This window comes from Vanellus vanellus (assembly GCF_965231255.1).
Source record: "Vanellus vanellus genome assembly, chromosome: 8".
NCBI classification, from domain to species: Eukaryota; Metazoa; Chordata; class Aves; order Charadriiformes; family Charadriidae; genus Vanellus; species Vanellus vanellus.
The window spans coordinates 25,446,927-25,464,144 of record NC_138913.1 but is presented as its reverse complement, the minus strand read 5'-3'; the positions used below and the strand labels follow the sequence as shown (position 1 = coordinate 25,464,144).

At 42.1% G+C, this 17,218-nt stretch overlaps 1 protein-coding gene across 1 annotated transcript; it reads right to left on the bottom strand.

The window, feature by feature from the left end:
- Positions 1-3,595: 3,595 nt before the first annotated feature.
- On the bottom strand, positions 3,596-16,325 carry PARL (presenilin associated rhomboid like). Its single transcript, XM_082487453.1, has 10 exons — positions 16,264-16,325; positions 15,973-16,171; positions 15,654-15,794; positions 13,135-13,183; positions 11,254-11,349; positions 9,714-9,863; positions 9,124-9,194; positions 7,672-7,773; positions 5,765-5,862; positions 3,596-3,919 (listed from the first exon to the last, which is right to left on the bottom strand). Exons 1-10 carry the CDS (start codon positions 16,308-16,310, stop codon positions 3,802-3,804), a joined length of 1,071 nt encoding a protein of 356 aa, XP_082343579.1. The 5' UTR covers positions 16,311-16,325; the 3' UTR covers positions 3,596-3,801.
- Between the last annotated feature and the right edge of the window lie 893 nt (positions 16,326-17,218).

Here is a 17,218-nt window from a genome sequence, read left to right as displayed (position 1 = left end):
CCTGAAAAACATCCAAACAGAATTTTTACTTCTGGGAATATGCAGGGAGATATTTCTTAATTCTCCGCTGCTCTCTTTTTTTTTCCTTTTTTTTTTTTTCCCTAGAGCCACTTTGCTCTATGTAATAATTTGTAAAAATAAATCGTATTTGGGTGAAATTCATAACACTCTACCCCGGTAAAGAAAAATGGATTTTACAGTCATGGGAGAAAATGGAACATGCCCTTTATGATCTGCTATCACTGGCGCAGTACAAACAACGCTCTGATCCTTGTTCCTAGGCCTGACTTAGCAAAATACCTTGGAGAATAAATCGGATGTCTCTGCTCTCCCTGTGCCTGCCGCTTCCTAGCACTAGGTCTGGCTCTGGCACCGCGCGTCTCGGAGCCCACCTACAGCACCAGGAAAGCTTTGAGCAGCTGCTCATCATAGCTTGTAGGATGAAACTGGCACAAGATCTATCTCAGACTGGATGAGATGATTAAAAAGTTGCCTGCATTTAGAAGAGATTTATCATGATTAAAAGCTTGGGGGGGAGAGGGGGGGAGAGATGCTGTAACACAAAAACACAGGCAAGCCATCGCATCAGGCAGGAAAACAGCCGCTGCTGCCAGGAATGGGGGCTGGAAGCTCGAACAGACACTGTGTGTTCTAATGCTAAAATGGAATTTCAATAGAGCAGATAAATAACTACACCGGCGCAAAATATTCCTTATATTCCTTAAGCACAGCAAGGCCACAGCAGACTTTCTTAGAGCCATTAGAAAGGGACAAAGGATTGTGTCTCCATACAATTAACCATGACTTTACACTTATTGCTATTTTCCTACACAAACACTAGCTGCTGTCTCTGCCAAGCGTCCACATAATTGCCACATTGTATTTTTATTCACAACAATAAGCTCTTTGGGGGGGGTGGAGAGTTCGGTCTTTCCATGTGGTTAGTTTTGTTTTAGGTGGTTGGTTCTTTTTGTTGTGTTTTCTGGGTTCAAGTTGTTTTTTTTTTTAATGGAGATTTTTGGTGGTGGTTGGTTGTGGTTTTTTTTTTTTTTTTTTTTTTTTCCATTCTTCTGATTTCTTTGCCATTCAAAGCTGCGACTAAATACTGAGATACTGGCATATGCTGTGCCAGGTTTGGCAAGAAGCTTGCCAGAAAGGTGTCTCCTCTACTCCAGTGAGCTGTCATAACTCCAGGATGTTCCTCGTCTGACTGCTTTGAATATTGACTTCCCCATTGCAGCTTGAGAGTTGTTTTGGACCACAGAACAGTCTCCCTTTGGCAGACACTGCTGCACGAAGGCTCAGGTGCAAAACAACATGAAAGCCATGTGCTTGGCCACGTGAATGTTTTTGTACAACCTTACGTACGTTGAATACCTTTAGGCTTTCTATAAAGGAGGAAGATTAAGGTATTGAACAGCCTTTAGAAGGGTAAATGCTGTTAAAGCCTAAAGTTCAGGTGAAGTTCAGGCATGAGACCCTCAAACCGCAGCCACTGAATGAAAAGTCAGTGACTTCCAAACCTCTCTGGCGGCTCGAGGCTGGTCTCTCGGGAGCTTTGTGCCCCTGCAACTCTGAGTCTCCAGCAGCAGCACAGGCATTGCCTCTGGAGGGTCAGCTGTGAACGGCTCTGTGCTCATCCAGTACCACGCTGCCTTCGCAGGTCTCACGGACCACGAGAATGGGACTCCATGCAGGGGCATGATTTTCAAACTTTGAGGTAGGCACTACCTACTATGGTGACGAACTTAACTGTAACCTTGGCTTATTCTTCTAGGGCTGTAAAATATAATGTCCTTCAGGGTTCACAAACTGCATTTCCTGCCATATTGCCCCCTGCTGCTTTCAGCCAGGATCTCCAAAAAAAACCCTCAGCGCATACAAAAGTGTTGAAGAGAACTAGAAAAGTTGTTGAGTGGGCAAGAGGTAATGGAAGGAAGAGAAGGGGAAAAAAATAATAGGAAGTGGACAAAGACAACAGATAAGTGTTAAATAGTTCAAAACCACCATGCAAAACATGGTGAGCTATGGCTTTGGAGCTTCTTTGGCATGAAATAATACCCCCTCATGACAAGCCCATTCAGTGGCCATCTTCTGATGCTGCTGGCTTTCCCCTGCCTCCGTGTGAGGCGGCTGCTGGCAGCAGTGCGGCGGGCTGCGTGTTGCCTGCCCTCTGCTGCAGGCAGGGCCGCGCTGTGGCTGAAGCCCTAAAAGCTGGCATGCTTGTGTCCCTGGTATCGGAGAAGGAAGCAGAAAAAGAAAAGAGGTGACAGATGGCAAACAAAGCCAGAAAGCTTCTGGAGCAGAGCAAAGGAATATTAGATACTCCCAACTCTTTTTTTTTCTTTCATTTTTTAAGTGTTTAAATCGTCAGGCACTTAAAGGAACAAATCCTTGAGTGTCTTACTTTCCAAGGAAGAAAGTTTAGACTTGAGCGCTGGCCTGTGGCAGTAAGGGAGTTTGCAGCAATTTTGTACTCCATCACTTATTACAGCTGGTGCCGTTTAATATTATGTATTCTTCGCCCCTATGGGAACTACACGTTCTGCAAAGCACTGCTGTAAAGTAGAAAGGCACAAGTTGCTGCTTACAGATGCAACGTGTTCTTTGGCAAGTCAGTCCATCCAGAACCACTAATTCTGCCTACGGGCAAGAGTTCAGGGTTTGAACCCACCAGCTCGTACCTGGGCAGACTCCTCAGCCCTCTGCAAGGGGTTTGGTAGTCATCCTTGCAGGACAGGCACAGAGTAGCAGCGTACCCAAAACCCAATTTTTGTTTTTATTTGTAGAATAGGAACATTGGTTGTGGCAATGCCCTCAGGTTTACTTTAGTAGTTCCTTCCAGCCACAGCGTTGCTGATCTCGGGCACCTCATCTATTTCTTTCTGAAGCTGCTTATTTTTCAGGAATTGGCACCTTCTGAACCAAATGTTACTGTTTTAAAATTCTTAGAAAAACCTTAAAGGAAACCAGCAATACAGCACAACTTTAAAAAAAAAAAAAAAAAGCTTTGTGCAGTGAAAAAAATATAGAAAGCACTATAACTCATGACAAAATATTCAAACCCACAGTGTAAGTCATTCCTCCACTGCACATAATTCTGAAAGAGAAAAAACTATCATTGTAGTAAATTCTAACAAGATGTGACAGCACCTTGGAAGCAGACAGAAATGAAAAACACAGGTTGAATAAGCCACAGCTGACAAATAAAGCCGGACCATTAACCGGTATGTAAGCTTTGGCAAACAATCCAGTATCGCTCCATGTATTTCCAGCTTAAGAATGAAAGAGCCCATTGGCTTATCTCATCCAATCTTTTCAACAATGAAGACCACTGAACTTCACCACATTAGCCTTATATTGAGTACAATCCGTCTAAAGCGTGCCTTCTCGGAAAGCACCTAGTGCTGTTTGGTGGACATTAGGGGGACGCGTGATCCGTTAACTTCTTCAGTTTTAAAAATGTTCATCTTCCTAAGTGTTAGCCACTTGTACCCCATTTTGAAGTTTTTTTGGGCAGAGCTTTTGGTTGCTTCATTAGAAAGCTTTTTTTTTTTTTATTCCTCCTTTAAAAAATCTAATGCAGACTGTTACCTCAGAGAGCAATAGGATAAAAACCTTTATTGTTCCACCTTTATCAGAGTTCATTTTCTATTGATACGCGTTTGTGTAACTGTAGTTTATATTAGAAACTTCAGCTCCTCAAAGACTTAATGTGGAGTAGCAAAAAACCTTCAAAACCAATTCAATCCCAATTCAAGTAATATACCACTTGGGCACAAGGAAGCTCTAGGATTAGAATCAGTTAGACCTTCCACCTCCTCCTTTTCCTGTGTTCTTTGTCCTCATTTCATGCCAAGCTTTCACCAGTGGTTCTCTGTTCTTCCATATGAGCTCGTGGCCGTAAGTCACGTACCACCTGAAAAAGAAAATACCAGTTAAAACTAACTGCAACTTTTCTCTGTATCTGAAGAAGAGGCTGATCACTAAAATCAGGTAACTCAAATGCTTAGTATAGGAGATGAGATAAACTGAGGCAGAAAGAATATCACTCTTGGAAAGCGGCAGTGGCAGGTAAGCCACTTGTTCTCTTGACTCCTAATAGTTAATCTCTCTGTGTTTGTTGCTTATCTGAGTCCTGAGGAACGGTTTTCATGCCTTTAATTTCATGCTCTCATGATTTCTACTTAAAAAAAGATGCAAAAAACCTATTTTCATTTAAGAGACTTAAAACAGTACCGTTGCTCGTGCTAATCCTTACTGACACCACCAGTGAGAGTATTTTTGTTATGTAAATTCAACTGCCCCATAATAGACAGACACATTCCATTCCGAGTGAATCTTCTTCCATAGACATCTAAATGAAGATTTAATCTATCAAAGTGTTCTAGCTTAACTTATATCCATAGAGAACTATATATGCTGATATATGAATATCAACATAAGCTATTAAGCAAGGGAGGTTATGGTCAAGAGGTGGGCGGGGAAGCAACTGCATGAAGACAGGCTGAGGGTTCTGCGACAGGCCTAACCTCACACTTGAATAAAAGCACTGTTATGTTATAGGAGCCATCAGCCAGTGCCAGGTAAACTGGCTACTCCGTTAAATCATACAGCCACATTCTGAAGGGCACAATTGTCTGTGAGGCAATATGTAGAAAATACATTGGCCATTCAACATATGTCCTAAATAGAGGCCCTGTTTTAGGAAGAAGTGACCAAAATGATCACAGAGTAGAACATGTAGGTAGAACATACACAGGTGAGGAAGGAAAGATACTCGTTAAGACAATTTTTACTGCAGCCGCTATCCTATTTTAATAACACGTGAATCTGTATTATAATGAACAAGCATCAAGGCAGAAAGTAGTTACGAATCAGTAAGACTACATCAATGCATCTGTGATGCCAAAGAAGGGGGGGAAAAGGAGACTGCAGCACAGAACTTACTGATGCTGAAGCCAAAAAAATAGCAAAAAAAGGCAAACCAGTTTTGCAGAACAAAATAAAAGCGTCCTCCACCTGGTTCTTTGTCTGGCCTTGTTAAGTGTGAGGTAGGCTTTTACTATGCCTATATAAAAAATTTAAAAATGGTCTTAGCAGTAAGTGGGCAAATTAAGGTAACATGGCGATCAGGTAGAAGGGGAAGCACTCATTAGGTAATGTAGTTCAAACATGGAATAATGCAGAACTGTTTCCTACAAACTGGTTTCTAGTAGTTCTTCCCAATTAGGAAGGCTCCACACAAAGACAACACAGGAACACTGAGAAACAGCAGTAGAGGCTGCTCAAAGGAATTTGGCCTGAGCTTATACTAACTCTGTAGCTCTCTCTAAATTGGTAATTAGAGGAAAAACACTGTGACAAAGGAATTTTCTTAGCTGTTTAATTCTAAAGTTATTTTAATTTGTTCATGCTGTGTTTTGTGAGAATCTTTTCTGCCTTGTGACTCTCCTCAATGAGCGGGGGAGAGCAGGACAGAGACAGCCAGCCCAGGTTATGGTGACAGGACAATCTGACATCTAATCTATCGTTCTAAGGCAGTTCAGCTCAATTTCTTTCAGTTCTAAAAATTTGTTAACAGTATTTTCCACACAACTTTATAGCACTCTAAGAATAACAGCGAGTTGTCTTCAACGCTACTTAAGACAACTTTCCAAAAAATCCCAGACTTCAGAGATAAGACAGTAAAGAAGTAAAGAGAAAAAAAAAATAGGATGGATTTAAATACGAAACAAACAGAAGTCAGTAAATACAGACTTACATTCCAAAGAGAGCTCCCCCAAGATGTGCAGCGTGGTCAAAAAGTCTCCAGCCTAGAGCAAGCCCTGCCGTGTCAAATGCAATTATGGCTTTTAAAGCCTGGAAAGGAACAGAACACGGAATGGGCACGATCAGTCACAGCATATAATGGTCACGAATAACAAAGTTTCATATTCTGGCACACAGCAAAAATTTGGGATAAAAAAAAAATTTATATCAAAGCAATCTCTGTTTTAAAAAAAAAAGTTTTAAACCAACAAACTCAGTCCTTAGCTGCACTGTGCTGTCAAACACAGACATGGGCAGCTACAGAATAATGCAAGGTAGGAATGTGTCCTTTTCAAATACTCAATCTTCATTTCTAAAGCTACACATACATTCCAAACTCGGGGCAGGAAAAAAGTAGTTACTTGAAAGAGTACATGCTGTAAGAAACCACAAACTGTGGAATTGCAACATTCTCTTTCACTAAATTCTGACATATATTAGACTTATGTGCATATGATCTCCCAAACACAATCCTCTAGTGGATGAAGCGTGGGGCAGCATCTCTGTCATCTTATCTGAGATAAATTGATCATCACGCTCTCTTAAACGACACATCTGTTGCAAGGTAGAATATGAGGATGATAGCAAACAACTCCATGGCTGGAAACAGCATGAGCAAAAGTATACCATCCTCAGGCGACACAAACTGTAATTGTGCAAAATTTTACGAAATGCCTTATTCCAAAAAGACCAACAGATTTAACATTAGGATGAAATCCTACTTAAAGTAGCATTTCTTTCCTTAAGCACATGTTAGAATATGTTGTTACATTGACTTCTTTATTTTAAAAGCAGATTACAGTATATGTAAGGTAGGCTAGAGTAGTATGCAAAGTTTACAAATATAACTACACAGTAGAGGTTCTTACTTAGGGTTAAAATTATTCCAATGTTTATACCACAATAGCCAATGTTGCTCGTTTTACTGTTCCAATGAGTGTTTCCTCATGGCAATGCTCTTTCTGGCTCTGCCAATAATTCTTCCTTGGCCATCTTTTTTTAGGAGAGATGCAGTTAAAGGGTAGCATGCAAAAAACCAGGTCCCCTCAAGCACAAGTGCAAGAAAAACATGAAGGCTGCTTCTAAGACACTCGTTCAAATTTGTTAGCTTTGCTTACAAAAAATATTAAATCTCGTGATCTTGAAATGACAAAGCTTAACTGCTTTAAGTAAACCAGTAAAATAACTTTAAGTAGTGGACCAAAGATGATTAACTTATTAAAGCAAGTCAAGACAGACATGAGCTGCGTTTCTTAAATGGGGCAGCGGATGTGCTTAAACGAACTTAATGAAACAGAAAAGTAGTCCTAGTACTAGACGTGAAGAAAAGCCTCAGTAGTGTATTTCTAATCCCAACAGTGTTCTTAAAAGTATCAAAAGATGGTAAACAAATGGTGAGGCAGGTATTCCTCCAGGGCTGGAAAGTTAGTTCCCTTGAGAAGTTCTGTTTTTCCCATCTTGATAAATTTTTCTTCAAAAAGCATGTATGAGATTAGCCTGTAATGAGTGCTGCTATTAAAAAATATCACCTATCAGAAAGAACAGTGTGTCTATGCATGTCTCCTGAGATGGGAAACCGAGTCCCTCCTAACTTCTTTCATCTCTTAGTACCAGATTTGAAACAGACTCATGGAGGATAGAATTTAGGATAATTCTAAATTCACTACACAGTTGTGTAATGACTGTGCTAGGCTGCAACAATTCAGAATCAGTCTCCAGGACTTCCATGACCTGTATTCTCTTTCAAAATAAATTTAACAGCTTAGAAACACAAACGAAGATGACACATGCTCAGATACTGGAAAGGTATGGGGAAAATGTTTCAAGAGTAGGATTTCTTTGAAGTTCTAAGGCACTTACATTTCCTGCTGTAAATGTGAACATTGGAAGAAATATGATGGCTAGTTTTGCTTCTGGCATCTTTGTACATACGGCTGCAAGGACGGTCATTATAGCTCCTGACTGCAAATACATTAAAACACATGGTAGTAAGCTGAGATGTTACATAAGGGGAAATTTATTTTTCTGCATGTGAACCCGTTTTTCTTTTGGCTTTTATTTTCAAATACAGCCCTGTGGTAAACCTCACATTACAAAGTACCACAGCAAAGTTCAAAATAAAAATTAAGCAGGACACCATTACTTAATTTCAACATCTCAAAAAAAAAATACCCCTCAGATACCCTTATATAATTAAGAAATACCATCCCACCCCCCCTCCCTGATTTTTAAGGTAACAATATATGTTAATGTGCTTTTTTCTCAGTAAACCCTAGAAATTTACAATATATTTATCAAATACAGACATCACAGATGAAGGGAATCATTCTGAAGCTTGCACCAAAACAAGGAAAATAACAAGACAGACAGGGACAAGAAATCTTTTGTCAGTGAAACAAGCAATTCCCTGGTCTGTACTAAATTGACCATGGGCTTTTGTATCCATGAAGTATTTCAATGGAAAGGCTGTGAATACAGTAAACTAATGCAATGTGTGGCAATTTCAGCAAGTTCAGATCAGTAAGACTAACGGAAAGTAACTTGCTCCAGATACAGTTTATTTAAAAGATAAAGGGACAATACATAGACAGCACCACCAAAAATTCTAACTTCGGGACAGCTTAACAGATGTTTTCATTCCAATTGAAAAATAAGAATCTGACTTTTGGCTTTTATCAAAATTACTTAATAAAATAAACTAAGAAGTTTTTAGAATTTGGCAAATGGCCAGGTTCACCTCAAACTTGTAGCCTGTTAAGTGTTTTAAAATATTCTGTTACTAGAAACACTTGTAAAGAACAGACAATCACAACACCTCCTCAGCCTGCCTCACATCTTTCCTACTGTGAGACTTTTGGCAGGAGTGCTGCCCTTTCGGCACAGCATGCCCTACAGCTTCCACTAGTATCGCATGCTGATTTTGATTGTCTGATTACATTCTCTCTTTCTAAAGTATTCTATTTTCAATTAGATAAGACCGATACGCAATTATGAAATGACATTTATGAAACAAGTTATAGAACTGAACTATCTGCTCAGTGACAAGAGGTCCTGCTGTTAAGTAATTGTACACAAACCATTAGCATTAAGTGGCATTACTGCCGGGCTGCCAGTGCAAGGGAGTTAACATATTTGAAGAACAGGCAAGTTCTTGCACAGGAATCACTGCCTGGTTACTTGGTTTTGGTAAACCTTCCTAGTTTCCATTATCCCAAATATATTCTTGGCTTTTAAGCAGGTAAAAGAATACAGCAGGCTTTGAAAACGGCTTCAGAAATCATGATAAGGTCTCCCACGTTCTGAGATACTTACAGCTCCAAGGGATGGTTCAAACTTTCCAGTGGCCATTTTAGCAACATAACTGACAAAAGTGGAGATAACCCCTAGAAAGGAAAAAAATATTATTGGAAACAATGCCAGCAATGCAGACAAGAATGAGAAAGTTACAACAATGTTATCTGAACATTTTCCTACAGAAGCTACTGTAGATGGTATGGTTGGTTGGTTGGTTTGTTTGGGTTTGGGTTTTGGTTTGTTTGGTGTTTTTTGTTTGTTTTTTGGTTTGGCGTTTGGGGTTTTTTTTGGGTTGTGTGCATGTGTTTGTTTTAACTTGAATTAACTGTCATCTTTTCCCATGAGTCTGTATTAAGAGCTACTTTATTTTGGTAGCTAAGCGTGACTTAAAACCAGATACTTGTATTGTCATGATATTTTGAAGCCAAGTATCTTAAACCCATCAAAATTCTGTATGACAGCAAATAAGCACTGCAGTTCGTATAGAGCAATGTGTGGGACTGAATGATGGCCATCTGTCATCATACAGCTATTAACCATGCATACTCTTTACTTGCATTAATATACATTTTTAAGTGTTGTAAATATATGTATGTATTTAACATTACCAGCAGAAAGATACACTGCAATGAACTGCTCGCATCCCAGAAGAGAGACAATGCTGCTGGAAAAACTCCATAAAACATACATATTTGCTGCCATGTGGAATAGAGAGAAGTGACTAAACGTAGAGAGCAGCATGGGAGAACACAGGGCTTCTGTAAAAGACAAAAACAATGGGAAAACAAAAAAAAGTCAGCATTTTAATTTGCTTCAACCTACATATCATGCAGACTAGAAACTTAACAAAACATACTATAGGCTAATTATTCTTAGAATTCTCAAATACAAGCTATGTAATAAATCCTGAAATATAACAAATTTCAAATTCCAAGCAATACCTTCTGAAAGGTAGGACATATACCCTAGAGATATGCAAACTGTACAAACAGCTACTTCAGAAAGTCTTTATTACCTACTGGGGAATGTTTCATATAAAACGTTTATTTTAAGACACGTCTCGTATGCTTTGGAAAGGAAAAAAGATTTTATTTATATATGTATATGGTGAGACATTTTTAATATATTATGTGAGCATCTATATAAAATTATTTTGCTGCAGAGATGGACTCGTAAAGAAAAACTAGTTTCTTTTCAAAAAGCTACTAGCTCTCCTCACTGAAACAGCAGCCTTGAAAATGCAAAAAAAAAGCCAATTAGCAGCTTTAAAGGTCAACATTATTTAAAATAGGAGTGTTTGGGGTGACTGATGCTCAGATCTGGATAATAGCTACCTTTAGCTTTGGAGCGTGCATTGGGGAACTCGTTGAGTTTCCCCTTTCTCAGCAGAAAGTACTCTCCTAACGCATGTTTGTCTCATAGTTCTTTGTCTCTTAGTTCTTTTCTCTACTGTAGAAATGAAAACTAACTGTTCTGCCATTAAATACTAGCAACTTGCTTTTCTAAGTTAACCTCTTCAAAACATTTCACACACAGTGAAAGCCAAGTTTCTGTGGGTTTTTTTTTTCTCTCAATGTGACCCAAAGCACAGCTTTGAAACAAGGACTCTGTACATAACATACAGAGTAATGCTTGTCCATTGACGAAAATGCACTGATGACTGTTCTATCTGCATCCCACAGAACATTAAAGGAAAAGAAAAATAATCACATCTGAGAGTAGTTTTTGAATGGTATTACATAGCATGATTTATTTCCCCCCCTTTCCAAAGACTGGCATGATTAGTATTCTTTGCAGGAAAGCGGTAATATCCCTGGGAGAAGTGCCTCTTCACCTTTACAATGGCAAGAGCTGCATCCTGCTGAACGCAGTGTAAGGCCAGATAGCAGGCAACAATTTTGACATTACAATATTTAGAAAAGCACCAGCGAGGGTTGTTTTTTTTTTTTCTTAATCCATTACTTCTAAATTTTTTCCCCCCAGAAGTGTTTTCTGCCTAGACAAAATGATGTATTTGGGCATGACTGATATTGCTTGTGGGTGACAGAGCTGCAAGTAAGCTGTGTGCCATGCAAAGCTTTTGCGGTATGATCAGAGGTTCTATGTCATCCCGATTTATAGAATTTCCCCAAATTACTGTTCACTTACTGGAGGATGGATCCGAAGTGAAATATGTAAACATAACCCGTCGCATACCAGGCAGTCTCCATAAACAGAATACAAAGACATTTGCAGCTATAATACCTATGAAGAGGTAAAAACAGTATAGAAGCAAGTTATGAACGTAACACGCCATAATGCTTACTGTAAACAAGCATTCAAAAGTAAGCTTACAAGAATCCTGCTTTTTCTTCACTATTTCATTAAAAGCAGTATCTACTTCTTACTTTACAAAGAGTTTAGAAAAAGCAAAGAAAAATACTGAAAGGTACATTTATATAGTGGAAGCCTTCCAGAAATATGACATTTGATTGCAATTGTTTTAATGTACGATATAATGCATGAATGAAACTTTCCAGAAAATCTGTACTTCAGACGTTCAAGCTATGGTTTCAAACTTCTGTTCCACTGTAGAACCAATGAAACAAGAGCCAGCTTAAGAGGTCTCATTTCTTGCCTCTTGAGCTGCTTATTTCCAAACGCCACCAATCTGACGCACAGTTGCATTTAACTGCGCATGGAGGCAAGGGGAAGCACACAGACACGCAGTACGCGCCCCTCCCCTTTTCTGGGGAGGTTTAGGTTTTGAGGTAATTATAAAGACAGCGTTTAGAGATGGAGCACAAAAATTTGAGTTGGCATTGCTAAGGCACAGTTACCTTTGGGAGACAGCAAACGCACAGCTTTTTACTTCACAGATGCTTACTGCAATCATTTCAGTTTAAATAAGAATGTACATAATTAGAAAAATAATGATGCAAAGTTATTGTTTCTTGTTTAAAGTGCCTTTTCTATTTCTATCCAAGCATTTACATATTTAAAATGTTTTATAATAGCTAGAAACACTAAAGGGGAAAGTAAGTGTGCTTCCTTTAGCAGAATGGTAACTGTCATATAATTATTCTCTAGTTGAAGTTTGCAACAAAATGTAAGAACTGTGAAAAACTACGACACATAAATCCCAGAACCAAAATGTAAACAGATCTCTTCTTTTGGCACTCCATCCTATTCCACTACGCTCTTTTGTTAGAGGAAATAATTTCCCTGCATGCTACACCAAGATGTTACAGAACTCTCAGCAACTTCAATACAGTAAGCCCGACCTTCTTATGGTAATCAGGGGCAAGTATCCCAATGGCTCAGGGTCTACTGGATACAATTTATATTGCTTGTGAGATTACCTCCATGTTGAGGGATGCTCTAAGGAATATGGAATATGAATCTTCACACCCCCTGCCCCAATACAAGATCTGTATCTGTATCGTGACTTGGCTTGCACAATGAAGAGCAATGCATTGTACAAAACTTCTTAACAGGAATCGCTAGAACACGTAAAGGCAGATATGGCTTACCTACTTTACTTAGGTTTTAATCAAGTTCTCTTCAATATCTCTCCGCATATTACATTAATCTTGGGGGTTCCAAGTGATACTAGGCTAACCAACAAAGACTACATGATAACCAAAGGAAAGCTCACAAGACAGTTGCTTCTTGTTTGCAACACTATGTATTTAAAATAGCAAAAAATTATTAGGGCGTTTTAATTCAGAGGAATATATACTCATGTTTCTTCTAAAAGCATTTGCTGTTTTTCACAGTTCCTAAGAAAAATGTTGCCAGGGGAAGATTCTAGCTAATCCTCCACACTCTCTCACACAGATGCATATGATTTGTCTTTTTTAAAGCACACAAAAGATAGTTTGTGAGAAGGAAGTGTAGCAGAAATAGTGTATATGCAGGTGTGAGTTTACACATGCTTTGAGCCTAACAACCTAAATGTAGTACGAAAGCCGTCTGTTTTAACATACTGTACCTGTTTGCCATATTTCTCTTCCTGTGAATGTCTAATACTTGTAAGCTAACACAAACCTGTCACAGTCCGCTGACCCTCGGTCAGGTTATTCCACCAGCTGTTAACCTGAAACAGAATTGTTGTACATCAATCCCACTTGGAGAGTATTTGCAATTTCAAAACCAGTCACACAAGGTTCTACCTTTTTAAGAATGGAAAGCATTTGCTTGAAATCTGTTAAGTAAATCGGTTTCAAACTTTTTTATTTCTGATTGGTTTAGCTTTTCAAGTTGGCGTTTCCTTACTCAAGAGTAGTTATTTACCCTCCTTTTCATAAAATATCCCAACATAGATGAAGAGTTTCTTCAAAAAGAATGGGGTTATCCTTTTAAACAACTCCATGGGTTTAACTCTGCTTGTACTAAACAAAGAGCTAGCCCGTAATGCTTTCTTTAGCAGATTAGCCAAAGTTAGCATAAACCCTGCTTCCACTAAGCCTCACCCTAGCGCTGTCTAACATCACACCACCCACCTTTGAGACATTCCACTTTTGTGCCAGGGTCACTTTTGCGGAGGTGGCTCACAAGATGTGGAATCCATTCCCCCTCACGTCCAGCTCACCCAGCCCTCCTCCAATGTTTAAAACCCCTGAAAAAGTTTATTTTGAGCCTGGTCAGCCCACAGACAAATTCCAACCCCCTTTCCCTTCCTCAGCTTTCAAAATCGTTTTGGACAAATATTTTATTGATAGCTCAATGACCCTCCAGCCTCATCAATGGGGACAATGTCATAAAAATTATCTGTAGATTGGAGGCGGGGGGAAATAATGCTGTATGAAAGAAATCATTCACTATTTGATACCAAAGTAACAAATTTATTGCATTTTTTTTTGTTTAATTCTTTGGCACAGGATACAGGTAACGGTATTGCCTACAAAGTTCCCCAGTATAAGAACACTAAACAAACATGACTTTTCTTAAATACAAGCAGTAGATGCCCTCAGAAGCTACTGGGGGAATCCTGGACTTCTAAAAATAGAACTTACCAGTTGAAGACAGGGATTGGGAGTTTCAGCCTATTAACAACAAGGCAGTTTTTTTTTTTTTTTTTTTTATAGCTAATCACCAGATCTTCCCCTTCAGGTTTTGAAGGAAAATAAAAGTATAAAACCATAATTACTTAAAATATTAAGTGGCAATCATAATCTCACCTGCAGTTCACATGCACCTAGCAAGAAAGCACGGGCCTGGTTAAAAACTGGACAGAGTTAATTTTCTTTATAGCAGCTCATACATGGTGCTGTGTTTTAGATTTTTGACCAAAACAGTACTGATTAGACACTAATGTTCTAGCTTTTGCTGAACAGCATTTGCACAGCATCAAGACCTTTTCCATTTCTTACTCTGCCGCTGCAATGAATAGATTGGGGCTGCGCAATAGGCTGTGAGGGGACACAAGCAGGCAAATGACCTGAATGAACCAAAGATATATTCTTATCATATAATGTCATGCTCAGGGAAAAGAGGGGATTTTAGGATGTTTAGCCATCTTTTGCTCACAAACTGGCTAGGCATTGGTCTGCTCACATAAAACCATGACTGACTGCCTTTGCATCACTTGTTTTAATGTCGTCTTCTCTCACTCAGCCTTCGCTTATTTAGCAATTTTTTGGTTGTCATTTTATCTTTACCCCCAATTTTTCTTGCCTTTATTCTTCCTTTCCTCTTCCCCTAGCCCAGTGGGGGTTTGTGGAGGAAGTGAGCAAGCGGCTGTGTGGCCCTTAGCTGCCCACCAGGGTTAACCCACAACATGTGCCCATATCAAAAGAAATACTGCTTCCCTTGGATAAGCAGACCTGAAAGAGTAATCAAGCCTGGTCCATCACAAGCCAGGGTAGTAACCTTGAAACAAAAGTAAAACATACATGCACGTTCAGTCTAGTTTTAAATACGTTTAAATTGAAAACTAAATGACTGATACGCTCGGGATGCCAACTAAATTTATAGCAAGTCTTGCAGTACTTGCGTTGCTCTTACTGCCCAAACTCCAAAGTGTTTGCGTGGAAATGTCAGCTACAAGAAAGAAAAAAGCCTCCTAAACCCTCATATTTGTTAAGTACAGGTTGGAAATACAAATGCATTTCAGAAGCCAGAGCATTAGGTTCAGAATTTAAACTAGCTCTGTCCTCTTTGGGAGTTCATGTTCACTTTTGAAAACGTTTAGACGTGGCAAAACCAGGGTTTTTTTATAGTCAAAAATCAAAAGGTACCTAGTTTAGATATACAAACCAATACTCCCGACCTCTCTTCCCTGCACTTCAGGGCGAAGATGGTATTTTCTTCCAGTGTAGCTTTTGCCGTGACACTGGAACTTACAGTTTTCTAGAATGAATTCTATAGGATTGTTTTTCTTGTAAGGAAACTCATCTAGTGTAATGTGCTGCGAAACCATCTATTGTTTCTTCAAGTCAGAAATCGGGATGACCAGGACGAGTGTCCGTTGTGCAAATGGCGCACGGGGCGAACGCGGCGGTGACGTTTGACGCTCCCGCCGGGACCCACGCGCGTGGGAGCGGGTGTGCCCGGCTCCCCTGTACCTGCTTTCTGAAGTCCCCTCTCTTCTGCGGCCGTATTTTATCCAGCCAGTCCGCTCGGGCTCCCTCGAAATAGGTCTGGACCCGCGACTTGAGGGACTCATACTGCCAGATGGCGGCGGACCCGAAGGCTGAGCCTGTGAACTGGGCGAGAGCCGACACAAGTCATAACGAAGGCGCCCTTCCCCGCCCGAGGGAGCCCGGCTCGCCCCCGCACGCCGTTCCCGGTTGCAACGCTCCCGCCTTAACGGCGATTAAAGCGCCGCTAACGGCAGGGCCCGCCGCCCCACTTCCCCCCCCCCCGCCCCCGGCAGCCGCTTACCCCCACCGCGAAGAGCAGCGGCTTCACCAGGCGGCGCGGCGAAGGGCGACCGGCGCGGGTGGGCGGCGGCGGCGGCGGGCAGAGGCTGCGGCGGGGAGGCGGCGGGCCGGGCCGCGCCTCGGTGGCGGCGGCAGGGGGCTCCTCGGGCCGCGGCCTAGCCCGGCGGAAGCCCTGCCGCTGCTCCAGCAGCACCGTCAGTCTGCGGGGAAGAGACACGAACCGTCAGCACCGCCGCGACCACCCGCCCGCCACAGCCGCCCCTCTGCTCGGCCCGGCCCGGCCCGGCGGTACCTGTGCGGCCGCGGGCCCCAGGCGTGGGCCCAGCACCGCCACGCCATGTTGGGCGCCTCCCCGCGCGCCGAGCGCTTCCGGGGCAGCCGGCCGCCATCTTGCGGGCGCGGCGGCGGGGCCGGAGGGAGTCGCTCGGGGGTTGGCCCAGCGCCGCGGGACCGCTACGCTCGGTGGGCGCTCGCGGGGCTCCCGGAGTCCTGCCGCGGCTGCTGACGGCCACCGGGTCGAGTCTGCCCACCTCCCGCGCCGGCCGCCGTGTCGAGAGGGTCGTCCCAGCTCTGAGCCGCCATGGGGGGAGCGGCGCTGTGGGGCGCCTTGGGCCGCCATGATGAGTGTGGCAGCGCCCTTACATCCCGGGCCGCCTTGGCGAGTAGCGCTGGCGCCACGTAATTAGGGGCTTCCATGGTTTTAATGTATTTGTTTTTGTAGATGCCTTCCAGAATAAATGGAGCGTGTCGCCTCCTAAGCCTGCGGCTCAGCCTGCAGCAGCCGAGGAGGCTGGGGCTGCTGCCTCAGCCTTGCCTTGCGCCGCCATGTGGCTCCACCTCACCACCTTTCCTCACCTCACCTCACCTCACCACCGGGCTGCTCCAGCGAAGGGCTGCACGTGGCTGGCCAGGCACGAGGCAGCTGCTCCTGCCCCGCAGCCTCCTTTCAGGCCTCTTCTCTGCGCTACCTCTCGCCCAGGTCGGTTGCCCCCAGGTGTCCCGTGATCCCCTTGCTGCCCCAGTGCCAGACTCTGGCACTGTGCTGCTCTTCCTGGCGCCATCGTCATGCCAGCAGTGTGCTGGGTGGTTCCCTGCAGGGCTGGCGAGGCCTTGTGCTGGCAGAGAGCTGTCCCTACCCGGCCAGTGCTGCGAACACCGACATCCTCCTGAAATTGAATGAAAAAAGAAGATAGCTGCGCTTTGAAAATAAATTGTAAGTCTCAAGAAGTTGCATGCACCTTTGTAGT